The following is a 27322-nucleotide window of genomic DNA, read 5'->3' on the forward strand; positions in this document are numbered from 1 at the left end:
CCAGTGAAACAGTGATAGAATATTTAGAAAGATGCCCTGCTACAGCCCAACAACTTTCACGTGTTCAAGCAGATTTCATAGGGAAAGGCGTCTTTATAAAATGAAATCAATAGATAGCACTTTTTTCTAAGGTCAATAATTTACATTTCAATAGGGAGACCGTTCGGGCCAGGTGCCTTTCCTGTCTGCATCTGTGCCATTGCTAGTGTCACCTCTTCCAGCGTTGGGTCAGCACCCAAGGGCTTTCTCTGTTCTACGGTGAGTCGAAGCATTAAGGAGACATTGATAAACTCTAATATTTTGTCCTCAGGGGCCTGAAGCATGCTATTATAGAAATGCTCCATGTAGGTAGCGAAAAAGTCTGCTATCCCTTCATTGCTTATCACCCTTTCTTTGCTGTCCAGATCTAGTTGCCTCAAAGGTAATCCCTCTCTTTCTTTATTTCCAAGCCATGCTAGTAGTTTTCCTGCTTTATCTCCTGTCTCGTAAATCTGTCGCTGTTTTGCAATTAATGTCTCTTTGACCTAGACAGTACTCCTCTCTTTTCAGCTCCAGCTCCTCTAATTGATGGGAGCAGGGTTCAACGTGTAATCCCTCACAAAGTGCGCCAATCTGGTCTCTTGTTAAATCAACTTACAATGTCTTTCCTGGTTATCCTTAACTTCACCTGCTTTAATCATGCCCCTGAAAGTAGCCTTGTAAGCCTCCCACACTGTAAGTTAACTCTACACTGACCTATTGTTTTCCTTGAAGTATAGCTTGGCATCTTTATCTAGTCATCCAACCTCTTGTTTGTCCGCAAAGCACACCTTCCCAGGGAGAGATTTCAGAGTATTGGTGGAGTATGTTATCTGTAAGGGGGAGTGGTCACTAATTCCTCTGGCAAGTGTGGTTAAAAGCAACCTCGCACCTGTACTCCTGTCCGTCCAGACCCCCGACACTCCCCTAGACCCCCCCACTATCTGGACTCTTAATCAATTGCCGATCGGCAGTTAAGCATGCCTCTGATATTGCTGACCTCATCCAAAAATGTAGACCTAGCCATACTAACCAAATCCTGGCAGGACTTATTAGTCCCTCCTAACTACAACATTGCTAGACTGAACAGGCACTCCAACAGGAAAGCTGGAGGCATCGCCTGCATCTACCGATCCTCCCTCCTGGTCACGGAACTCCTAGCGGACTCCACTGACTACTGAAATACCTTGCCCTTTCCATTTCCAGCAAATCATGATATCTTTGCAACTTGCACATCTTTTACCACCCCCCAGGTTCGAACAACTCTTTCACCTATCACCTCTTGGAAATCATCACAACTAAGATCTCCTCGAATGCCAAAGAGATTTTCCTTGGTGATTTCAACTTGCATTGGAACACCCCTAAGATCCCTACGCCAATGCCATCAAAGACCTCCTAACTGATCAAGTCCTGAATCAAGCCTACTCTCTGCCAACTCACTCAAAAGGGGAGACCCTTGACTGGATCATCTCTAAGGAATCCTCAGTCAAGTTTGTCTCCATAGACCCATGTGACTGGTCCGACCACCACACCACACCATCTCCTTTCTTTTACCTGGGACCCTCAAGACAAAGACACTGCAATCGGTGATTCCCAAACGCTGGATCAGAGACACTAAAAACCTTGACCTTATTAAACTGGAAGCTTACTGCAAATCTAATCCCCCCTCACATATAACTACGGTCAGTGACCTCAATGAACATTACTCAGCATCCATATCGAACATTCTGGACGACCTTGCCCCTCTAAAACTGAAAAGGTCACAAATCAAAGACAGGAACCCCTGGTTCTCTGATGCCCTCAACCTGGAGAGAAGATCGCTATGACAATCTGAAAGAATCTGGGGACAGCACTCCTCTGCTGTGCACCTTAAACTTCTCCGTCAGAACAGAAACTCCTACAACAAGCACATCCCCAATTCAAAAAAAGAATACTTCAGATCGAAATTGGGGAATGCCAAGAATAGACCCAGCAAGCTCTTTGAACTGGTCAAACACCAATCTAATAAACTGGCTAAAACACAGAACGAATCCCCTAAGTCTCTAATATCTTCGTAGGAATTCTCCTCTTTCTTCTCTGATAAAATCAGGGCACTAGGAATCGAACTCAGTACCGCCGCTTACTCTCAACCCCTTCCTGACCTGCCCCCCCTTTTCCGCTTTACCCTCACTGGACTCACCTAAAAACCAAGCTCGCTGGACCGACTTCGAATACTATGACGAAGACTCCATCTCTAAAATCCTCCCTACCTTAAACCCAAATAACCACTTCAATGACCCGCTACCATCCAATTGCCTCGCTGCTGCCTCCTAAGCCATTGTTCCTTGCTGGACTGTAACAATCAACGCCTCTCTCCCGCAGGGATCAACCCTGGACCCCTTGAAAGCCGGCCAAGTCCTCCCTATTTTCAAAAAAACATTTCTGGATCCTGGCTCCCCTGACAACTTCAGACCTATCTCCAATATCCCTCTGTTAGCCAAAGTGTTAGAAAAGTGTGCCCAACAGCAACTAAGTCAACACATCAACAACTTCCACCTACTTGATAACTTTCAATCTGGATTCAGACTGGGGCACAGCACAGAAACTACTATGCACCACATCAAGGACGATGCCCTCCAAGCCCTTGACTAAGGCAAAACATGCCTTCTAATCCTCTTAGATCTATCCTCCACCTTCGATACGTTCAACCATGAAAAACTACTTGAGCGCCTTAAACTCAGGATGGATCTAGATGGCGTTGTCTTAGAATGGTTTAGGTCCTTCCTCCATAACTGATCTCAGAGATTCCTCATTAATGGCAACTTATCAGGTCCCACCCCGGTCACAGTTGGAGTCCCCCAAGTTCCAACCCTGTCACCCACCCTCTTTAATCTTTACTTAGAGCCACTCACTGAAGTTTTTCGTACCGCCAACATTTCCTACCACATGTACGCGGACAACACCCAAATATACATCAATATTGCATCACTCGAGGAGATCCTTGCCCTGAACGAGACTCTGAAACTAACTGTCCAATGGCTAGCCACTAACCAACTGAAACTCAATGCAAAGACAACTGAATTTCTCCTGATCTCCCTCTCAAAAGCCAACCCGGAGATTCAAATGTGGATCAAAGCCATCACAGCCTTAAACTGCTCGCCGACCATTGTGGACTCCGCCAAATTCTTTGGGCATATTACTCGACTGCAACTTGAACATGCGAGACCACATTAACTCAATGGCTAAATCAGTCAGATTCCACATTAGCTACCTGTGGAAGCTGAACCCTTTCAGCGATGCTCCCGACTCAAAAATGGCAGTCCAAGCACTAGTCATCTCGAGACTGGAATATGGATGTTCCACCCTCACAGGATTACCCAAGATCTCCTTGGCACCTCTATAAGCCTGCCTCAACGCGGCCACCAGACTACTCACTGGCACTAGGAAAATCAACCACATCTCTCCACATATGAAAGCACTAAACTGGCTCCCTCTGGAGGCCAGAATACAGCTGAAACTGGCATGCATTACACACAAGGGCCTATACACAAACTCCCCTGCTTATCTGGCAAATAAACTTGTGATATCTGGAGGAAGCAGGAACTAACGGTCTGCTAGAAACCTCCTGCTCCAACTTGCCCATTTTCAGAAAAAAAGAACCTACAATAGGGCGTTCTCTGGAGCAGCAACAAGAATGTGGAATGCTTTCCCACCTGAAATCAGAAAAATCCCTTCTCTACCATGTTTCAAGAAGGAGGCAAAAACTTTCCTCATGGGTAAATTCCTGGTCTAAGGCCTGCTCTCATCCACCACAGTGTGCCTGACGAATCTAAATCTATTGCTTCTTCCTCAGATCACCAACTCACTCGACAAGAAAATGTGTGGATTCTGTTTTTACAGATCCTAATTATAACCGTAAACATACATTTGTGTCCCTTTTGTCTCTATGCTCTAAGCACCACTACTGCGCCAAACTTTGTATATTTCTGTACTTGAGACTGTTTGTTTGTTTATCTCTGTAAACAGTGTAAAAAGCTCTGATACCCTAACGGTTCAAGTACACGCTCTATAAAACATTAAAATGAAATACATAATAAATAATAAAATATAAAGCATGTCTCCGGTGGTGAAAAGGTAGTCCAGTCTAGACTGCACATGGTGTGCATGTGAGTAAAATGAGTAGTCCCCTATTTCGTCCATGAAGAGCTCTCCAAACATCACATAAACCAACTGCCTTCACAATCCTTCCAGCTTCCTTCTTGTCACTTCAGCAGCTTACTTTATTTCAGGATCCAAATGAAGTGACGACATTACTCCTATCCTGTCTTCTCTTCGATGGCTTCCCATCAAGGCAAGATCCAGTTATGAAACTGCCTGCATCACCCAAAAAGCCCTGTCCACTATGCAATGCATGATATTTGGCAGTATCTCACGGCAGAAAAAATTAAATTTCAATGATTCAGACTGCTTTGATATTCATCCCAAAGTTTAAAACGATAAACATTCAGCTTCCAAACTACATGATTTCTTCCCTCTTTTTACAGTAAAGGCCCTAGCTCCTTTCCCTTCCCACCAAAAACCTCAGCGGTTTGTTCATTTCTTCCCCAAGATGCGAGTCCCTCACCATCACCATTCACTTATATTATTCTGAAAAACCCAGATTAGTTATACAAGCAATGAATACATTGAGGAGAGGGCCAGGTAAAAATCCAGAAGCCACTCGAGATGTATATGCTATGCTCAGTCTTGTTTAATGCTACTAACAGGTCAATGAAAGTGAAATCATAAGGTGTTCTTGTCCTTTATCCAGTGTTCGGATATCGTAAAAAAGGTAACTATTAATTAGGGTGGATGTTAGTCCACCATATGGAATAAAATCACTATCCTGTTAGGTCCAGTCAAAGGTTTCAGTAATTTAAACCTGAACCCAACTTCAGGTAGCTATGGCACAGACCAGAAAGGAACAACTGACAGAAAATATGGAAAGCATTTCAAAGTATAAAAACAGTTCAAAAGTCAAAGACACAACACAATAAAAATCCCACTTCAATTTCTAAAAAATTAAAAATGTAATAAGCAAATAGTAAAAAATCCAACAAGGCTGAACGCAGATACACATTTTTAAAGACTTAAGTGGAAAAAGTCCCAAGAAATATAAAGGACCCAATATAAGTCAATGGGTATGGTAGACCGAGACCCAAGGTGCAATGTGTGGATGAGTGCAATAGGACCCGGATCAGATACACCAAGTGGATAGGTCCCAGGGAAAGTCTGGAAGTCAAAAAAGTCAACAAAGTTGCACTTCAGAAATCCACTTTTCACTTTCTGGAAGAAAAATGTAATATCTTTTAAGTCTTAATGCAGAAAGGGACATTGTCACTATTGAGAAGAAAAATCCTCCCTCGCGTGGGTCACCGCTACTGAACTGAAGGTTGTATACCTGAAGCATATTAGTCCCTCTGGAGCTTTGGAGATTTCTCACTGAAAGATTTCTATATCCCAATGCAGGATGGGTTGCTTTTTGGACCTGTTGGGATCTTTGAGTGGACGAAGCTGAAATTCAATCTGGTGCTCTGGAAGTGGCAGTTCAACACTTTTTCCAGCAGATACTCCTGAAGCCATGGAGGAAAAGGTTTCAGATGTTGTTTAATTTTTTCCTTGTTGTGTTACTGTAGTCACATTGGGAGCTGGTCAACAGACCCTTGCAAGCTGCTTCTCTGTCCTGTGTACAAGTGAGAGCAGATCCAGACCTTCATGTCTCCTCAGAGGAGCTGATGTCCATCTTTTCTCTTCCCTAGGTCAAATGAGAGTTCTAGAGATGGTGCCTTCAGGTGCCACATTTCTGCCTAGCAGCAGCCAGTAGGTAGAGATCACTCCTGGCTCTTCCCTAACCAATGGGGTAAAAGTGTCTAGGGCCAACCCTTCTCACTTTTGCAACAGTTCCTGTTTGCCCTAATGTAACAATTCCCCTTTTAAATCTCATTCCTGAATTCCAACACAAGGAAACCCTTTACCCTTGTGCGGAGCCTGTGTTCCTAACCCAAGGTGTGGGCAGGGTAATGAGCAGTCCCTCTGTGGTCACTCAAAAACAGTTTTAGGGGTAGCGTTCCTCTAACTGGGTTTGGTGCTAGCCTATTTACGGGGACAAAGGCTGGGCCTTTCCAGGTGTTGCCTGAAATTTAGTTGTGACAGGGCATGCCCTTTAAAGTTAATTAAGTACCTGGGCTCATCCCAAGTGGTCTTACTTTCGGGGGAGGAGAAAACATCCCCACTTCCAGATCATTGCCCCTGCTCTTGGAGCAGCGTTCACACCTACTATTTAGGGTCAAGAACATGAGTGATGGCTGCTAGACAGCCAATGTAAGTAAGCCTCCAGGAGTTTCAGGCAGGGAAAGGGCAACTTTCTAACAGTTACTTTTCCTAAATAGCTATTACAAATACAACTACCCCACTTTATATGTCTTTTAATAAATATAAAATAGAGTGGTTGAGACATTTTTCTGGCTGATCCCAAACCTGAGATACAGAATAAATATTTTAATCTGCACTCTGCTTTTTTCTATTGGTTGGCCAGAGTCATACACAGAGAAAATAGTGTTTGGGAGTTTGTCACGGCAGGGACATAGTAATTTTTAATTATTTACACCCCATTTTTAAATACTGTGCATGCTACTTGTGGGCTAGAAGGCTTACATAGAAGTGACTTATTGATATTTAAAAGGAAGGTTTCCCCCTGCCTAAAGGGTTAAATTGAAAGGCCCGCTTGCAGAGCTAAACTGCGGTAGCCAGGCAAGAATGGTAGGTCTGAAGCCACATTTTTTGCTTGTCATACTAACAGATGGCACAATAAATGCTGCAGTTCACAGGTGACACTTAACTTTCTATGTTATAAGTGTACTTCCTTGCCACATACAATGGGATTATAAGAACGCGAAAGAAGGAAATCAGGGAATAGCATAATTTCTACATGTTGCGGCATAAAGAGCACATGCACTGGAGACTTGACAGCAGTTCCCTATTGTGCTGAAGAAAAAAACCTGAAATAACATTCAGTACAAAATGAGGGTGACTATGCAAAAAGGCGCATTTTCTCACAGATGTTGGGGCTCTATCTCACAAATGATGAAGATGATGGAGGTCACAATTCCTGGTCATGGATCCAGACTGGAAACTGGTCAGGTGATTGTGCTGTTCCAAGTAAGATAGAAGTTGTGATTTAATCACAGGCTCTAGCTTTTTGGCTAGACACATCTGACTTGAAATCAAACAGTAGCAAAGGCAAGAGATTCTGAATCCATAAAGAGCTTTTTCAGTAGGGCATCAATCCAACCATGCTTGAATGGCTCTCTCTCTCTCAGATGTTAGGTGCCATGACAAAGTAATTTGCTGTGCTCAATGCACACTTATTCTCAGTGACAAGGTTCCAACTTTTCATATATATATATATATATATATATATATATATATATATATATATATATATATATATAAATAAATATATATATATATATATATAAATATATATATATATATATTCACATTCACTGAAAAAACCATAGGTTTCACACCAGTTATAGTTACCTGGAAATTTTCCTGACATAAAACCATTGAAATTCCCACGTTATAGTTAGTTGGACTCACTATAACTTGCGCGCCTGCAATGCACTGCTGATGACGTCACATATTACATCACTCATGACATGGTCAGTGACATCACTCATGACATCACTGATGACACCATCCAGTGAATGTGTGTCTTTCTGAAAAATAAATATGTTTTATATATGTATATGTAAAGGTCGATGGAAAAATAAATGTTTAAATAAGTGTGTAAATGGATGTTTTAAAAAAAAAGTTGATTGGTTAACTGGCTTATTAAATGTATCTTAGTGAATACATATATTAGCAAATAATTTTTAAATATTTAAATACTTCACTTTGTGTATAAGTGGCTGCATGGGTTGGTGAGTAGCTACATGTGTGTGTGTAGGGGTTATTAGATTTTTTTTAGTATCAGTATGAGTGTCTGTATGGTTTGGTGGGGGTATTACTTAGCACATAGATGCATCAATGACTGACTCACTGTTTGTATGTGTTTTGAAGACAGCATATGTGCAGGACTGTATGGGTGGATGAGTGTGCATATGTGTGTGTTAGTGAGTGAATGACTGTGTCACTAGTGTCTTTATCAGTAACGACATATGTTTTAATCTAGTATATGTGAGTATTGATGTATATAAGTGAGTATATGTGAGAGTGAGAGATTGTAAGAGTTCCTGTTTAATTAAGTATGTGTTTCTATAAGTGATTGTTTAAGAGAGTAAGTATGTGTAAGTTCCCTTAGAAGTAAGGTGGTAGTGTGTGTATAGTTGTATATGCAAATAAATGGATGTTCAATCGTTTATTTGCATGTGTGAATGTGTGTGAGTAACTTTTGGATGACTGTCGGTGTGTAACAGGATGTATAGGTGTATCACTACATATGATGAGTGAGTATATGTATGAGTGACTATATAGGACTGTTTGTGAATGAGTGGATGTGTATATAGATGGTGGAATTACTGAATTGTTTGTTGTAACTGGTATGGGTATCTCCACTTTTTTGAAAATGTTAAATATTATTTTTGAATATGTGTTTCAAGGCTTATATTACACTGAAAGGAGGTCTGTCACTCTGTCACAAGGATGGTGTCATCGGTGATGTCATGAGGGATGTCACTGACCATGTCATGAGTGATGTAATATGTGACGTCATCAGCAGTGCATTGCAGGCGCGCAAGTTATAGTGAGTCCAACTAACTATAACGTGGGAATTTCAATGGTTTTATGGTGTAAAACCTATGTTTTTTTCAGTGAATTTAATAGGTTTTTTAAATGCTAATTTCTAACTATAACTGGCGTGAAACCTATGTTTTTTTCAGTGAATTTCATAGGTTTTTTAAATGCTAATTCCTTTCTATATCGAGTTTCTAACCATTTTTTTTTTTTACAATTTGCTGTTTTGTGTAAGTATTCATTTTTTATTTTTTTTTATATAATTTTTTTCTTTTGCGCTCTGGGTGCGCGCTCCGGTAAGCTCTCCGGTAAGCTTTCCGGTAAGCTCACTGGTAAGCTCACCGGAAAGCGCACCCAGAGCGCTACTTTCGTTCGTGAAAAAAAATATGAATGAAAAGTTAATAATAATGCAAAACATTTCGTACCATACAAATAAAATCAGTTTTTTTTTTTAAGGAAAATGATTATGCATTTCCGTAAAAGTTTGATGACGTCACTTCGGCGCGCAACGTAAGCGCCCTGGGAAGCGCCTACGTTCGCGCCGCGTATACGCCCCCGGAAGCGCCTACGTTCGCGCCACGTATGCGCCCCGGAAGTGCCTACGTTCGCGCCGCGTGTGCACACCCGGAAGCGCTCCGGAGCGCGTAGCGTAAGCGCGTCGGGTCATGTGACCTTAAAATAACACTTTTCATTGGTTGCTAACAGTTTTTTTTACCAAGAATGAACTCCCCACCCATTTCCTTCACTTCTTCTTTCACTTTTGTGACTGCAAGACCTGCCTTTTTGCTCCTGGATATTTCTTGGTTTTACAATGGCTGCCAGACAATCCAGCAGTGAGGATGACCCAGAATTCATCAATGAAGAGCTCCTCAACGAAAAGTTAAGGAACATTTCATTTGGAAATTTTTTGAAATCCCACCTGGACAAAAAAAGGTAAATGCTCCAAAAGTGCAGTGCAGGATCTGCAAAGAAGAGCTGTCACGAGGTAACCCTTTGAAAAAGTACTCTTTTGGGAACTTCACAATGATCCGGCATGTGGAGAGGAAGCACCCCCAAAATTTTGCCCGGGAAAGTGTCAGGGCTCTGGCACAAGAGGTTCCCAGTGATGGGGGCTCTACATCCACCGGAGGAGCAACTTCTTCTGGGAGGGGGCAATCACAGGAGCAGGTGCCAAACATTCAACCTGCATTTAACCATGGTGTCCTCAGATGCAGATACTGCAATCAACTCCTCACCTATGGGGAGCAAAGTGTCCAGCTCATGGTTCGAGCATTAGAGAACCATCGCTGCCCTTCCCACCCCTAATTGTTTTTGTATTTTTTGCTCCTGTTGAGCAGTTTCCATTCCCTGTTTTTGTTCCTGTTTGGAAAAACGAAGAAAACCAAAAATTCTTTTCAGAACTACCTCCAATTCTCATCAAAGAGCTATATTCTTAAAAAAATGAAAAAGAGTAAGTGAAATAGAGTGCATTGATAATGGAAAGGAGAATGAGTAAGAAAGAACAGAAAGGTATGAGAGGAAAAAGGAAGTGAAGTAGGAGGACTGAAAGAAGGTGAGTGTTAGGAAAGAAAGTTATGAGAAGAAGAGTGAATATGGGGAATGTTGATATTCAATGAAAATGTTGAAAAGGAACAGGAGTGTTGAAGGATAAGAAAAGATGCATTGCTGGAGTTGAAGGTAGAAGGCCTCATTTATGAAGCCATGCGTCACTTTAACGCCACCAAAGCATCACTTTTTGTGACACAACAGTCCAATAAAAAATGCACCTTATTTATTCATATTTACAAAGTGGCGTTTCTAGGTAAATACATCACTTTGTAAACCCCTGTGCCACATTATTCCTACGTCAGGTGTAATGTATGCAAAAGGGACGTATTGACGCAAGAAAGGGTCGTAGAGGTGACACAGTGAATAAACTGGAGGCCTCATTTCTGAAAAGTGACGCATCGCTACGTGAAAACAGCGATGCGTCACTTTTCTGGGCGCACTCCTTATGACATTCCAGATATGTCATATTTAATTTATGACTAATCAATTCGCAAGGAGTTACGTCAGTATTTCTGACGTATCTGTAAACACAAAATTGACACATTACTGGAGTGCGTCACAAAAGTGACGCAACTCCAGTAATGCGTCCTTTCACATGGTGAAAGCACCATGTAAAAGGTCTTGCGTCAGTCTTACACCTGCTGTGAGGCAGGCGCAAGATTTTGACGCAACAGCATCCTAAAAGTGACGCAGTGAAATCTCATAGATTTCACTGCGTCACTATTACAAAACTTTTTGCGGGGGAACACCCCCTCTGCATACATTATACCTGACGCAGGTATAATGTGGCGCAGGGTTTTAAAAAGTGACCCATCTACCTAGATGCGTCACTTTTTAAATATAGCGCAACGAGGCGCATTTTTTTACACCGCTGGTGCGATGCGTCACTTTTCTGTGCGCACTCCTTACGACATTCCAGATGTGTCATATTTAATGTATGACGAATCATGTCGCAAGGAGTTACAGATACGTCAGTATTTCTGACGCATCTGTAAACACAAAAGTGACGCATTACTGGAGTGCGTCACAAAAGTGACGCAACTCCAGTAATGCGTCCTTTCACATGGGGAAAGCACCATGTGAAAGGTCTTGTGTCAGTCTTACACCTGCTGTGAGGCAGGCGCAAGATTTTGACGCAACAGCATCCTAAAAGTGACGCAGTGAAATCTCATAGATTTCACTGCGTCGCTATTAACAAGCTTTTTGCGGGGGAACGCCCCCTCTGCATACATTATACCTGACGCAGGTATAATGTGGCGCAGGGTTTTAAAAAGTGACCCATCTACCTAGATGCGTCACTTTTTAAATACAGCGTAACAAGGCGCATTTTTTTACACCGCTGGTGCGTCATAAAAAGTGACGCACAGGCGGCGCAAAACTGGCAGCGCAAGGCCTTCATAAATATGGTCCTGGATTTTCCCCTTACTTCGCTCCCCGGTGCGCTTCCCGGTGCGCGTACCGGGCGCTCCCCCCACGCAAATCGAAAAAAATATTTTTTTAAAATGCCCCGCGGGACCCTATTTTAGCCCCCACATCAAACCTAGGGGGTCAGGAGGGGGTCTACCCTGCCCCCTTATGGTCAATTCCCCCCTTTGTTTTTGCCACCTCTTGTGTCTCGATTTTACCGAGACACAAGATGGCGGCCGCTCCAGACTGTTTAGAATGTTTCCAGACACCCAAGAGCCAATCAGCTTTCTGCGCGCAAGTCGAGTGGCGCGCCCTGTGCGCTCCCCGGTGCGCGTACCGGGGCGCGCCTATAGATATATATATTTTTTTTAACCTAAATTACTCAAAATCCACTGGAGCACATATCTTGAGAAATAGCAAAGGCATATCGGGCTACTAGTCCCTACAATTTTGCCAAGTTTGGTGTAAATCCATTCAGCCGTTCGAGCTAAAAGTGAAATCGACCGCCCTAAGGAAATTAACATGGGGAAAACGCGTTTCGGGACCCCCCTTTTATCTCGGCCCCCGCTTGACGAATCCCCCCCCCAAAACTTTTAGGGAAGGACCGGAACTCGACGAGGCCATTTTGAGGAAGTTTTCAAGCAGATTCGTCAACCGGTGCCAAAGTTATTCCAAATAGAATTTTGAGATTTAACATTGAAAAAAAAACTCCTAACTATAACTACCTACTGGCGAACGCTGGTAGGTTATATATATATATATATATATATATATATATATATATATATATATATATATATATATGTAGTTTTACTTTATATATATTTTATATATATATATATATATATATATATATATATATATATATATATATATATATATATATATATATATATATATATAAAGTAAAACTCCCAGTCGCTACCTCCAATCTTTTCAGACCGGTGAAGCGAAGACAGAGACAGACCACAATTCAGGTACAGTTTCTTTTACTGCAGCTTGTAAAATGGTAGTTAAAACAGCAATATATATTACACAACACTCTTTTTCAAGAGAAATTCTCTTGCACTCGCAGTATTCATGAATGAGATCACTCCAATGTTGCTTTTCCGATGTTTTATTTAAAGCATACCAGCCACCCCTACGCGTTGCTGTTTTCCCTGAGGGGGATCAAACAAACACCAAATGCGGCAATACACCTCATATTTAAACATGATGACATTATTTCCGACATCATGCCGCTTTGCATTGTGGTAATTGTGGTTTTTACTCTACAGTGCGTAGCAAAAAGCTAAACAAATTCCAGCGTGATAGAGATGATTACTTGGAAGGGCGCATTTTTACATACGCTCGAAAATATGACAGACTAAAACAACAGGATAAACTAGATAGAGCGGCCCATATGACGGACAGTCTATCATCCTTAACATCTACCGAAGCAAGCGAAGGGGAAACTGAAAATATTGAAAAACGTCCCAGGTGCAGTTTTTTTTAGAAGAAATGAGGTTATCTATACAACAAAAAAACTGGGAGAAGCATATGGTGACACAACCTGCAGGAGGTCGAGGAAGAGGCAGGGGACGCGGCCGCCCCCGCACAAACCAACAAGAAAAGGCAAGCGCCTCAGGCGAGAGCGACAGGGTTGGAGTAAAAACAAGGAGTATGAAACAAAAATGAAATTAGACTCCTCCACAAATATGCCTTCTGAAGACTTACAAGTAGTAAATCTTTTGAAAATAATGCTCTCTGGTGTGGAAATTGGCCTGTTAAAACATGGTCTAAATTGTTGCCCTACCAACAACATGAAGCTGGCTGAAGTAAGGGTAGATCTCTACAAATAGGTTAGAAAAATTAAATTGGCAAAAATCTTTTTATAAAATTCGAAAATGGCTGGATACAAAAATACAAATTAAGCTACCAGAAATGGATTTGCCAGTAAAAACCTCAGAAGGCTTTGTAGCACTAATGGAGATGGAACATGATCCAAACTCACAAGGTTCAGACATAAAGACACTTTGCACAAAATTGGAAGCTGGAACAAGTGGTCTAAAGGCTAAATAAAAATGTTACCCCTAGTTACCTCACGGTAATAAAACTGATCTGTTTCATGAAGCGATTATCAAAGACCTATATCGAATGAAGCACACAAAATATAAAGACAACCTAACCAAGGAGGAGAGAATAGCATTGCAAATGCTTAAAACGGATGACACTATTGAAATAAAGATGGCGGACAAGGGTGAAAATATTGTCATACTGGAAAAAGAACAATATATACAAGAAGCTCCTTCACAATTGAGGAATGGGACTTTCTATGAAAAACAAAGAAAATCCGGTAGAAAATTCAAATTGGAATTGGACAAAAAAATGAATATGTGGAAAACCAGTAATCTCCCGGATGATGAAACAAAATATCTAACTACAGAACATCCAAAGACTGCTACCATATACTTTCTCCCAAAAATTCACAAGCACCCGACAAAACCATCAGGCAGACCGATTATCACGGCGAAAGAAGCACTCGTGGAACCCATAGCAAATTATCTGGATATTTATCTACTACCTTATGTAAAAAAAATAACATCTTATTTGTAGGAGAGCGGTGATCTGTTACGCCATAAACAAGAAATACCATGGGCAGGATCATACAAATTGATATCAATGGATGTAATATCACTCTATATGAACGTCCACAATGTAACTGGTTTGACTGCATGTGAATTCTATTTAAAAGAACGCAATATTAAATTTTTTAATCACAACAAAATGCTATTGGAGATGGTTTAAATCTGCACAACAGAAAATGTATTTAAGTTTGGAGAAGAAATTTATAGACAAGTGAACTGTACAGCTATAGGATTTACCTTTAGTCCCAGTTACACATGTCTTACCATGGGATGGTGGGAGTCTAATTATGCTTGAAACACCAGAAATGATCGATTTGTGAGTAAAATCGTCATGTGGCTACGCTACATAGACAATTTGCTCATCATATGGGATGGAAGTAGGGAGGAATTTGCAGAATATTTTGAAGTTCTGAAAAATACTGATTGCAATTTAAAATGTCCCTATACTATAAGTGAAGAGCGAACCATTTTCTTGGATACTGACATTTATATCCATGAAAACCAAGTCCACTAAATTCTGCATCTCAAAAGCACGGCCACAAATGCCATTCTTCATGCTGATAGTTTTCATCAGCCAAGTGCAATCAAAGGCATCCCATTTGGAAAACTGCTGAGGGTTCGAAGAATTTGTTCAGAGGAGACAGAATGGCAGAAAAATAGCCAAGCGATGTGTGCAAGATTCAAGAAACAGAAATATAAGGCACAAGTGATACATGCAAGCCACCCAAAAACTGAAAAAATGAAAACAACTGAATTGATTAAACCTAAGCGTGATCAGAGAAAGAAGTAAATAACAAGGGAATCTGCCGGATAACAACACTATCCACAGAAAATAAACAGATTAACTGTGATACTATGTAAAAACTGGAATATACTGTTGGATCCAACAGTGGCAGAAATAGTTGGAGATTTTCCCAAAATGACAAACAGAAGATCAAGAAATTTGAAGGACCAATTGGTTCATAGTCACTTTATAAACACATTACCGAAAACATGGATGAAATCAACTGGCTTCGTAAAAATGTACAAATTGCAAAATCTGTGAAAAATATAAAAAATAGAGATGGCAAATAAGAAGATGTGGAAAATAAATCAACTGATAACGTGCAGGAGCCAATTCGTAATTTATATTGTGGAATGCCCATGTTCCTTAAAATATGTGGGCAGTACGTATTCTTGAACATGTCAGAGCAGCAACTAATATTGACAGAAGTGACGCCATTGCCAAGCAAATGAAGAAAGAGCATGGAAGCAATTGGCGGTATCTGAAATTTTATGCAGCGGAAGAAGTGCCCATAAACCCTAGGGGCGGTGACCGAGAAAAGTTACTAAGACAGAAGGAGTCTAAGCCTGTCTTAAATTTCAGAACACTGACTCCGAAGGGTCTGAATCAGGACGAAGAATTACATTCACATTTGCAAGGACTAGAAACTTAGCTTCTCTAAATGTAACCAGTTTAAATGGAGAATAAGAAGTGCAACATCATTATGTGACAATAAGGATACAATTTCGCAAAAATTTTACATAGTAGTTTCCCTTAATTCTTAATTTTCTATTTTTAAGTTTCAAATTTTTAATTTTTATGTTAATGTTTCACTACCAAAATGATTCATATATAATTATGTATAAGTTGCTGGATTAATGAACTTTTGTTAAATCAATGGAGCAATATATAGTTTGATGATAGAGAATATTTATAAGTGACTTAAATTATGAGAATTAGGTCCATATAGGTTATATATTAAATTTGATAAACTGGTAGGAAAATCATACATAATTTTGGTGTAATTTGGCCCACTGGAGGGCTGTACGTAATGATATAAAATTGTTGAAAGAAAATACAGCTTGCAAGCAATGATAGACATGGTTATATTGTTGCCCAATGAATGGTCAGAATTGCGGTGACTACATAAACACAACATGATTATAATGTGTAACAAATGGAGAGTTTACCATGAAAATGCAAAAAATTATAAGTATAATTGTGAAAATGGAAATGAGCACGGTACTTTGTTATGAATATGAGCTGAAAAAGGAAATGGTATGTGAAACTCAGTGAATTTGGAATGTTTTGTAGAGTAAAAACCACAATTACCACAATGCAAAGCAGCATGATGTAGGAAAAGATGTCATCATGTTTAAATACGAGGTGTTTTGCCGCATTTGGTGTTTGTTTGATCCCCGTGAACAAGGTCTCAGGGAAGACCGAAACGCGTAGGGGTAGCTGGTATGCTTTAAATAAAAACATCGAAAAAGCAACATTGGAGTGATATCATTCATGAATACTGCAAGTGCGAGAGAATTTCTCTTGAAAAAGAGTGTGGTGGAATAGATAACAGTGAGGCCCTGTCGTCTCTCTAACGCACCGCCGGAGAGCGCCCAAAGGACCGGGGCCCACGCTTTGGGAGGAGCACGGCCTCAGGCGCACTCATGGGCAGCGGTTTGGGGCCCACATTGTTGAACGGTGGCGATTCATCGATGACATCTGCATAATCTGGGATGGTAATTTACAATTTGCCAAAGGCTTTGTGAACACCATTAACATTAATGAGTGCAATTTACAGTTCACAGCCCATATTGATGATCAGAGGGTGCAATTTTTAGATGTGGAAATTTACATCAAGGATGACATAATCCACACAAAACTACACAGAAAGGCTACGGCAGGTAATTCCACCTTACATGCCCACAGTGCTCACCCACAACATCTAAATAGGAGTATTCCATATGGGAAGTTTCTTAGGATCAATAGAATATGCAGCACTGAATCAGACAGACAAATCTGCCAGACAGAGGCCCTTGATTTTTACTTCATGGCTACAAGAACAGTGATCTAGTGGCAGCACTTACGAAGGACAACTCCAATGAAAGATCAGGGACTATAAACACTATTTCAGATACCACAATTTTGAATCTAGCCGATTCCAATACTATTAGACTTATAACCACCTTTACTAACCAGCAACAACAAGTAAGGAATATTATCCTTAGGAATTGGCTTATTGTCAAAACAGATTTGAGTCTTTGTCAGATACTCCCTGATTGCCCCTCAATCACGTTTAGAAGTGCCCCTTCTATATGGGGCAGTCTGGTGAGAACCAGCCCGGAAGTTATGAAGCCATCCACCACCTGGCACTCCCTTAAAAATGGTTTCTACAAATGCAACAGTCGCAGGGCCTGTAAATTTGGTATAAATAAAATTGAGTATACCAATGCATTTGATTCTACACCTATCCAGATTAAGGGTCGCTACTCATGCCGCACTGACTTTGCGGTTTACATACTTGAATGTACCCGTCACCTCAAGTATGTGGGTAGTACGAAGCTCCAGGTGTTCAACCGCATCTTACAACATTTGCGTGCTATAGTGAACGCAGACCATATTTATCTGATGGCCCGTCATTTTAATTTGGTTCACAGTAACAACTTGAAAGATCTGTCATTTTGTTATTGATGCGGTTCCTAAACGTCCAAGAGGGGGCAATAGAGAAAAACAGCTACGCCAGCTAGAGTCTGAATACATCTTGACACTATACACTAAAATGCCAAATGGATTCAATACAGGAGAAGATCTCCACAACTTTCTGTAACTGTATTTTCTATCACATTTCTTGCCCTGTAAGATATACAATGTATTTATGGTTAGCAGCCATTAGGATTTTTTTTACCTGTTTTTATGGTGTATAGTTTGAATATCTGTTGTGTGTTTTTGCTTTCTATTCATACAGTTTTTTATGTAATAATTCCAGGGAGTTTTTCCGTTATCCCATATTTTTAACCGTGTTTTCTAAACTGCAGTGAGGATTTTGTTTTAGAGAACTGGTTTTAAAGGTTGTTGTGGATACTCTATACTGGGGATTACATAACAAGCAGATCTATTTTTACTCTGATTTATGAGATACCCATATTAGCATAGCAATCACTTGATACTTTGTCCTATTCACTTAAGACAACAATCTGTTTTTTATATGATTGACATTTTTTTGCTGCTAAACTTTGGCACTTTAAAGCTGGCTATATTTTGCACGTTCTGAATGGAATGGATTTATCCATTAATATTATGCTGCTTACACTATATGTATATACGATCTTTTGAATCCTCAGACATATTTTGAATTTCTTTATCATCCATTCAGCAGGTTGTCTCCACTGTGTGGTATCACTTGTATCATTTGCACAGTTTAATTATACAGTCATTTATACTGGGATCCGAAGGTTTTTTCAATCAAGGACATATATCTGACTAGGCTTAGTCAATTGTCAATCGTGGATCTCTTATTAGGATATATAATTTTTGCTGATTCGCACATGTCTTTGTCCTCATGATGTTTGACCCTATGGGGCGGCATACATTTCTAGATATTATTCCGGTTAGAGTCGATACTTTTGCTTGACTTCCTGTCATAATGAATTATTACATGAGTCACTTTGTTCACTTTTTTATGCACTTGCACTTTTTCGCCATTCCTCACTTTTATAGTATTCCAAATACATAGGAAAGTCAACAATTCGGTACAGGGTTATTTGTTTACATGACTTATATACATCTCACCCCAATATTGGGCCACTTGTCCACACTGTTCTGTCGTATTTTACATGACTAGTTTCTTTTTATTCTGGGGTATGATTTAAAGCTATTATTTTTATACTAGGATTTGTCATTATTTGCCTGCATAATCATCTGTACAGAATTCTATTGTAAGTATGTTGTCTATGTCTACTTTATTAGTAGGAGTGGCACTATGTTTATCACTATTTAATGACACGCTTGTTCAAAGCACGTCATGTGATCAAGACCGGGGCACCCAGTAGAAACACGTCATGCTGTGGTGGCCTAATTGAATATAAACGCACCTTATTCTTCAACTGCTGTGGTCCGTACCTGTTCTTTTCCTTGACCCGCGTGGGCTACTGGAGTTTGCCGACAGGATTTGTTAATATATATATGTACATATTAGCGCAAACTTGAGCCGAATCGGGTATCAGAGCGCCTACATAGCACCAGTTGCGTTACATGAGGACATATTCATTTTTTGTTAGGCACGGGGAGATTACGTGATTTGCCCAGATTCACAGAATATTCTGCGCCATTGCCGAAACTCGAACTCGGTTCCCCAGATTCGATGATGACAGCCACAGCGGGTAGGCCAACTCCTCTGCGCAATGTGCGGGTTCTTCAGTCTAGAAACAGAGGAATTCTTTACCTTTCAAAATGTGTTGTCTCAGTTATCATAAGTAGTCCTGTACATAAATTAAATTGCTGCAGAGGGTAAAGACTGGCAGCTTATGCCCTTAGACAAGCTGGTTGCTAAAACTATAGTACACCAAACAGGTAACACTATAGCACACCAGTTACTGAGTTTTCTTATAAATGTGCTGTGATGTTTGGGGCAAAACAGATAGCTACTCTGGTCATTGGCTACCTTTATCAATCTTGAAGCTAGGGTTACTTCATTCCAGTCCATCCTGCACACACTTCAACCCACACCCTGACTTGGGTAATCGTAAACTCATGGTGCACCACAAATTGTGTTGTAAAAATTTGGCCCATTACTCTTGAACCCAGGTAGCCTTTTAAAGAATTGTAAAAAATCAACAACCTTACTTAAGTGCTCATCTGCACTGCTCCATAGTACCCAGCAACTGAAGAATACAAGCCACATCGGTCTCCCACAGCAAGCAAAGAGAGGATAGCAGCAGCTGGACGCCCCCACAGCTAGAGGTACTAGAACAACTTGCTGGTCCAACTTCGGTTGTCACGTTAAATCGAACATAGACCCTGACACAGAGAACATCCAAATTATGATCCTGTGAGAGTTGCCTTTAGGTCTGTTAGTTCGCTTGAGATTTCCTCTAATTGCAGGACTGACCTCTGTTAGGCATCATTCCTCTTATCAGCTTGATGTGTGCGAGTGAAAGTCGAGCAATTTAACCATAAGCAAATGAGAGCTGCAAGCATAGCTTAATTTGAGCCAGTGGGGCCCACCATCACTCTTGTTTGGGGACTGTCACTTATTTTCCCTCATCAGACATTTGGGTGCACGTGATGCATAAACACTCGAAGAGGAAATCAGGAGGAAGAGAAAGACTTAAGAAAACGTCAAAAAATAGAGATAGCAGCAATCTGCAAGTTGTGATAAAGGGGGCAGGGAGAGCCTGAGAGTGGATGCAAAGGCATGAGGGGGGTTTAAGACCACACACCCTTGGAACTTGGCATGCTCACATTTATTAACAGCTGCCATGGGCTTTTGAGCAGAGTTTTGGGCACCAGCACTCAATATTTTACCAACTAAGCACTGGCAGCAGCAGCTTTCAAGCATGAGCCACATTCAAAAATCAGGGTTAAAATGTTTTTTAAAGTGCTTGTGCCACGTGTAAAAGACGGACTTCCCAAGAATATCACGAAGAGTTATTCACAATATAGTGAATTGCATTCGTGTGTTCTACTGCTCACATTCAGATCATTGATATGGGATGGTCTTGGGGTTCATGTCATTATACCAGTTTGTAAGTATCTATAGGACAAAAGGATTTCACAATTGGAGAATAACTTGTTCAACCTATCGTGTGGTGCATCTCAAATACATTTTTTAAACAACAAGCTAAAGAAAAGTCTCACAAAGACAACTGAAACCAAATCCCCAAAATGTTTTGCAATATATTGAAAAGTCAAAGTTCATGCTCGAGAGCAGTCGGTAAATTCAAGAAAATAAAAGCAGGTTATTCAAGAAACATTTTCAGAAGTGTAAGTTACAGTAAGAAATGTGTGTTTGTATTCTTTATGACTCTCCTGAATAATTAACATATCCCACCTATGTCGTATTTTCATGCAATGTAAGAAGCATCATCATCAGATAATACTAAGAAGTAACTGTACCTGGTGAATGCGATGGCGGTCTGCACATCAGAACAACTCCCTGACCCTCCATCACCGAAACTTCGCTTCTTGGAGGGCTACTGAAATTTCCCAAATCTGTAAAATATAATTATTAATTGTTAAATGATGATCACTTTCAAAAATACTTTAATATATGCTGCTATGTACCTGGTCAATTTCCACTTGCTCATTAGAATTCATGGGAATGCAGCATGCCAAGTCATTTTATTTAACAAACTTTTCACTATGTGCGATTCTAAGAAAAAACATGAACACCGTCATAAATAATTTTAAGATGCCATGTTATAGTATGGGAACGTATATACCTCTTGTCTGATATCGGTTCTTGGCACTAAAGTAATCTGACACAGTAACTAATTCTCTGACCAAAGATGTAAAAATGCATTAAGGATGGAGGTTCAACACGTTGGGCGCAGCTCACAAAGATTTTGCTGTGACTTACTCTTGTAATTGTATTTATATAGCGCAGACTATCCCTGACGAGGCGTCAAAGCCCTTTTCGGCGAGTAGCACACTACTCTGGAACCCAAAAAGAATTAGTGGTGAATCAGTGTAGGGAAATAGGATTTCATTTGAGCGATGGACATATGAGTCAGTTGGATGGCTTGAATAGGATAATGGTGGGAAAGAGGATGGAAGAGAACTGAAGCTCCTTTTATCAGGCTTTCAAAGGGGATGCAAGGTGCACTCTGGGAATATCTGGCTTGCCGGGACTCCTTTTCTATAGGAAACATGGTATATTAGACGGAGGGCAATTTCTACCAATGTAATATAACTAGGGTATCAAGGGATCTCTGTGTAAATGTATACTAAACATTTTCTTTTATTGTTTATGTATGTACAAATGTTTTAAAAGTATCTATAAATAAGGAATTTTTTTTAATGTGATGTATTTTAAATGTATGTTTGTGCTTTTATGAGTATATTCCTCGAATAAAGCCTTGACTTACTTACTTACTTACATGGTATATCGGTGCAGGTTTCTTTATAGAAACTCAAAGGGAAGATACTTTTCGAATGCTAACCCCATTTTGTGGTTGTGAACACCGGACAAGCAGAAAATTCCCTCTGCTGACATCAATTAGTTGCTGATGGGAATTATGTAATGGACAATTTTAATTTCTATACAATATATATTCCCATAAATGCATTTAATTATTTTGAATTAGTTCATTAGTTTATTTGAATTTGCCTAGAATGAGTACCTTTTAATGACCTCATGGGCCCTCATTAAGATTTGGTTTAATTACAAAGTATTTGGATAAAACTACGCTTGGGGAATAGGAAAATTATGCCAACATTAATTCATGCAATTTCAGAAATTTTGCGTTATGTTTTCTATGTTAAATTCCCAAAATTTACCATTGCACTACTTCATAATATTACATGCCGTTCATTAGAAAAATTACATTCGCTGTAAAAAAAAATTGCAGCAAATTTAACGGAAAGAACAGAATGTTCAGGGTGCTTCTGGTTTTTGCACTTTTTATGGTGTAAAATGTATTCCCTTGTCAAAGATTCTCAGGACGACACATTTAACGTAAAAATATAGCCCACCAAAGACAGATTTGTATTCCACATATTACACTTAATTTTGCTAACATTGTACGCATTTACTCAAATCCAAATTACGGGAATCTCGCTAAATCTAGGCAGAACATTGAGTCTCCTCCTAAACTAATAATCTGGAAAGGGGCGACCACTCGGTCCCCCCGAACGTATGGTTGGGGGCCCGGATCCCCCCGGGAAGCCATTTTGGGCGGGGGGCGTGTCTCGGCTGGTATGCCCGAAGCGGCGTAGCCGGGGCGTGCCTTTTCCCGCCCAAGAGGGGTTGTCCTAGACACCTACACCGTTGGCCATGCCCCGTAGGTGTACCGGAGGAGGGTACACGCCCTCCCGAAGAGGAATAAAAGGAGCAGCAATCCGAAGAAGCATCCTCTTGTTCTTGTGCTTGGAAGCTGCACCCTCTCGTAGCACGTGAGTCCTCGACGGAACAAGGAGCAATTTTTGAGAACTTGTAATTTTGTGTTTTCTCTTTCAGCGACTTCGAACCTTCGGATCCAGGATCGTGTTGAGTAGCGAGGATCGAGCATCCGACAACAATGCCTGGCAAGAAGGCCGGAAAGAAGTCAGGGACGGACCAGATGCTTCGCATGCTGATAAAGGATATGGCGAGCATGAAGAAGCAGATGGCAGCGATGAACAATACGGGTAGACCGAAGAAAGTCATAGGACCGGCATTGCCCGAAGTCGTCCCCGCTGGGAGAGGTAAAAGGGTCAGGAATAGGGCGGCAGGGGGGGAGGTCCCGGTTCCCGAGTTACCCCCGGCAAGCCCGGTCATTCCAGTTGAGGCCCCGGTACCGATCCCGGACGCGGGCCAACCGATTCCGGTTGTTGTTACGCCCGCCAGCGAGGAGGATATGCCTCCAGAGTTAGCCGCCCAGTTGGCCGCATGGCTCGGCAGAAAATCAGGGGGTGCTACGGCACCAGGAGACACGGCCGAAGAGGCCATTTTACTAATACAGCAGTTGCGGCAATCGCGAGATGCCGCGAAGGCGAATCTCCCTCTTGTCCCCCCACAGGTGCCCTCGGAAGGACCAGCAGCTGGCGTGGAAAAAACAGCGGGAACAACAATGGAGTCGGGTAAGCAGCCATTGCCAATGGCAAGGGAGGGGTCTTTGCCCTCGAGAAGAGAAAAAGTGGTCAACATATTCCGCTGGCCACGAAAGAATTGATTTGGGCTGATAAGTATGTAATTATGTTTTCTCTCCTGACTGACCATCGCGAGATGGAGTATGTGAAGACTCAGAAGGATTTGTGGCACCCGAGTGTGTGGCGAGCCAAAATGGCGGGGTTCAGGGTTGATGAGACTATCTCAAATTGGGCCAAGGCCTTTGCGATGTTTACTGCAATCATTGGGGAACGTAAGCCAGAGGTTTTGCCCGAATTGGCCTGCTATCAGGCACGTATAATGGATTTTTATGAAATGTATGAGGGCGATGAATGGATGGGTTATGATAGTAAGTTTCGTAAGGCCAAGGAGTATGATTCATCTCTGACGTGGGATTGTCTCGACTCCATCTCTTGGCAGAAGCAGCTTCTGCCGGGCGCGACGAAGTCGTCCTCGCTTGGCGGGAATGGGTCGGGGCCTTCCCGCCATCAACCGAAGGCGCCCTTTCGAGCGGGCCCCTCTGGTGACCACCAACCGAGGAGTGGTGGGAACGGGGGTAGAAAAGGGGTCTGTTGGAATTTTAACAGAGGCAAGTGCACGAGGCCATAAGGGACATGTAAGTTCAGGCATGAGTGTGCAGGTTGCGGACATTCATCACACCCTGAGAGTTCGTGCAGAGCCAAGAATGGCGATAGAGGAGGGGCCAAACAGGTCTGATGTGGACCATGGGGTACCGCTACCTACCCCCGTAGATATCATGGCAATGATCCCCTGGCTAAATGAATACCCTGATCATGTCTCCGCTGGGGTGTTGAGGGACGGCTTCTCGTATGGTTTCCACATCCCGGCGGGGGATTTTCGTGGGGAATCACTGTGTAGAAACCAACTGTCGGCTCAGCATAATCCGGCGGTGGTAGAAAGAAAGATTGCAAAGGAGGTTGCCCTTGGCCGGGTCGCTGGCCCATATAGGCACCCGCCAGTCACTAATTTCATTTGTTCCCCGTTGGGAGTAGTCCCCAAGAAGGACCCAGGGGAGTTTAGGTTGATCCATAACTTGTCGGCTCCTAGGGGTCTTTCGGTGAACGATGCGATTGACCCGGGAGTTTGTTCGGTGCGGTACGCATCCTTCGATGACGCCGTCGCCATGTTGAATCGCCTGGGGCCCGGAGCGCTGATGGCAAAATCAGATATCGAGTCAGCATTCCGGTTGCTCCCGGTACACCCACAGGATCAGCGTCTGTTAGGTTTTGTGTTTCAAGGACGTTACTACATGGATAGATTTATGCCAATGGGTTGCTCCATCTCTTGTGCTTATTTTGAGAAATTCAGTTGTTTTCTGCAATGGGCGTTCACCAAAGCCACGGGCCATACCCAGGTTATGCATTACCTAGATGATTTTTTGTTCTTGGGGGCAGCCGGCGACACGCAATGTGCGCAGGCGTTACTGGAATTTTGCACTCTCATGAAGCGGTTCGGCATGCCATTAGCACCGGGTAAGATGGTGGGACCATCTACTTCACTCGAGTTTCTTGGAATTGAGCTCGATTCTGTGGAGGGATGTTTCCGTTTGCCAAGGGACAAAGTAGCGAAGTTCAGGGCTTCTCTGGAGCTGTGCTTTAGCAAAGAGAAAGTTACTCTCCATCAGTTACAGCAAGCAGTGGGCCAGCTTAACTTTGCCCTTAGAGTGATACCAATGGCCCGCCCCTTTTCCCGCTCTATTGCACAAGCCATGGTTGGTCTCAAGGAAGGGCACCATCGCATGAGACTGTCTGCAGAGGTTCGCCAGGATATGCGCATATGGTTGGCATTTCTGGCGGATTTCAACGGTCGAGTGGTGTGGGGCAAGCCACCAGGGTCCTCGGACGAGCTGGGTTTGTGGACCGACTCGGCAGGGAGCGTGGGATTTGGTGCCATCTTTGGTAATCGATGGTCGGCGCAAACATGGCCGACATGGTGGCACACCAGCGGTCTCACAGGTAACATTGGGTTTCTTGAGTTGTTCCCCATTTTTGTGGCTCTGAAGGCATGGCCGGATGAGTTCCGAGATCGCTCAGTGGTGTTCTGGTCCGACAACATGACTGTAGTCGAATGTATAAATAATCAGGCAGCACGCTGCAAGTGGATATTGAGATTACTGAAGGAAATTGTACTACTTTGCATGAGACTGAACGTACAATTTAGGGCGAGGCATGTGCCGGGTGTACTGAACCAGGCGGCTGATGCACTCTCTCGTTCACACATGCAGGCCTTCAGGGGTTATCTACCTTCCGCGGACCTAGTGGCGGCACCATTTCCCGAAGCACTCTGGTTACTCGGTGCCCCGGATTACAAGACCACGTGGGAGCAAGCCTAGCCCCCAGGACAAGGAAAGCATACGAAGGAGCGTTTCGTTCCTATTGTGCATTTTTGGGTCCAGCAGGAGGGGACAATTGGGGGCAGGAGGAATATGTCCTAAAGTTTTTAGTAGCACTGCACAGGTCGGGCCGATCAGCGGCGACAGCCAATAGGCACCGGGCCGCCATTTCATACATGGCGCAGGCGCATGGCATCAAGGACCCCACATCGTCCTTTTTGGTAAGGAAGGCCCTGCGTGGTTGGCAACGCCTTGAGGGTCGTAGAGTAGACGAAAGGCGCCCGATTGGGTCGGAAAGGTTGTCCCTGCTGGTGTTGGTACTCCCCGTGACATGTTTCTTCCAGTTCGAGGCAGTACTGTTCCGGGCCACTTTCGCATTAGCGTTCCATGGGGCTATGCGGGTGAGCGAACTGGTGGCAAAAAACAAGAAAGATGTGGAGGGAGGTCTGTGTCGGGAGTGCATTCTGATTAGGGGTGATTCAATGGTGGTCACAATAGCCAGGTCCAAGACCGATCAGGGTGCTATGGGAGACAGTATTGTTGTCCAGCGCATACGAGGGTCCCCCATGTGCCCGGTGAAATGCATTGAGGAATATTTAGCGCAAAGGGCGGAAGCATGGGGGGGAAGCTTGCTGAGACACATCGACGCCACCCCACTGACAAGATTTCAGTTTCAGCGGGTGCTTACAATGGCAATCGCAGCAGCGGGTTTGGACCCGGGCGATTTCGGGACCCATTCCTTTAGGATAGGGGCTGCTACAGAGGCTACAGCCAGGGGTCAAAGTGTTGAGGAGGTGAAACAGCTGGGACGATGGTCCTCGAACTGTTATAAAAGGTATGTGCGGTTGCACATGTTGTGAAGCCAATGTCATGCACTCAAGCTTCTTGTCTTCTGTTTGGTTTACAGTTTCGCGAGCATGCTATGCGGGGCGGACTGGGCAGTCGACCCGGCACCTGGGGACCAGCGGTCAGAGATCACCGGCTGTGGAAAGAGTGGTGTGGGTCGTGGGCCACTCATACGTGAGGCGGGCCGGGGACGTATTCAA

General features: G+C 42.5%; 1 protein-coding gene across 2 annotated transcripts in view; it reads right to left on the bottom strand.

The window, feature by feature from the left end:
* Window positions 1–27322, bottom strand: part of CNTN5 (contactin 5) — a 3039905-nt gene that overhangs the window by 931974 nt on the left and 2080609 nt on the right. For both annotated transcript variants that reach the window (XM_086935289.1, XM_086935290.1), the window contains one exon: window positions 21232–21327. In XM_086935289.1, coding sequence (XP_086791415.1) covers window positions 21232–21327 — 96 coding nt within the window. The remainder of the gene's footprint in view (window positions 1–21231; window positions 21328–27322) is intronic.

The sequence above is a fragment of the Lissotriton vulgaris genome, chromosome 8 (genome assembly GCF_964263255.1).
Source record: "Lissotriton vulgaris chromosome 8, aLisVul1.2, whole genome shotgun sequence".
Classification (NCBI taxonomy): Eukaryota; Metazoa; Chordata; class Amphibia; order Caudata; family Salamandridae; genus Lissotriton; species Lissotriton vulgaris.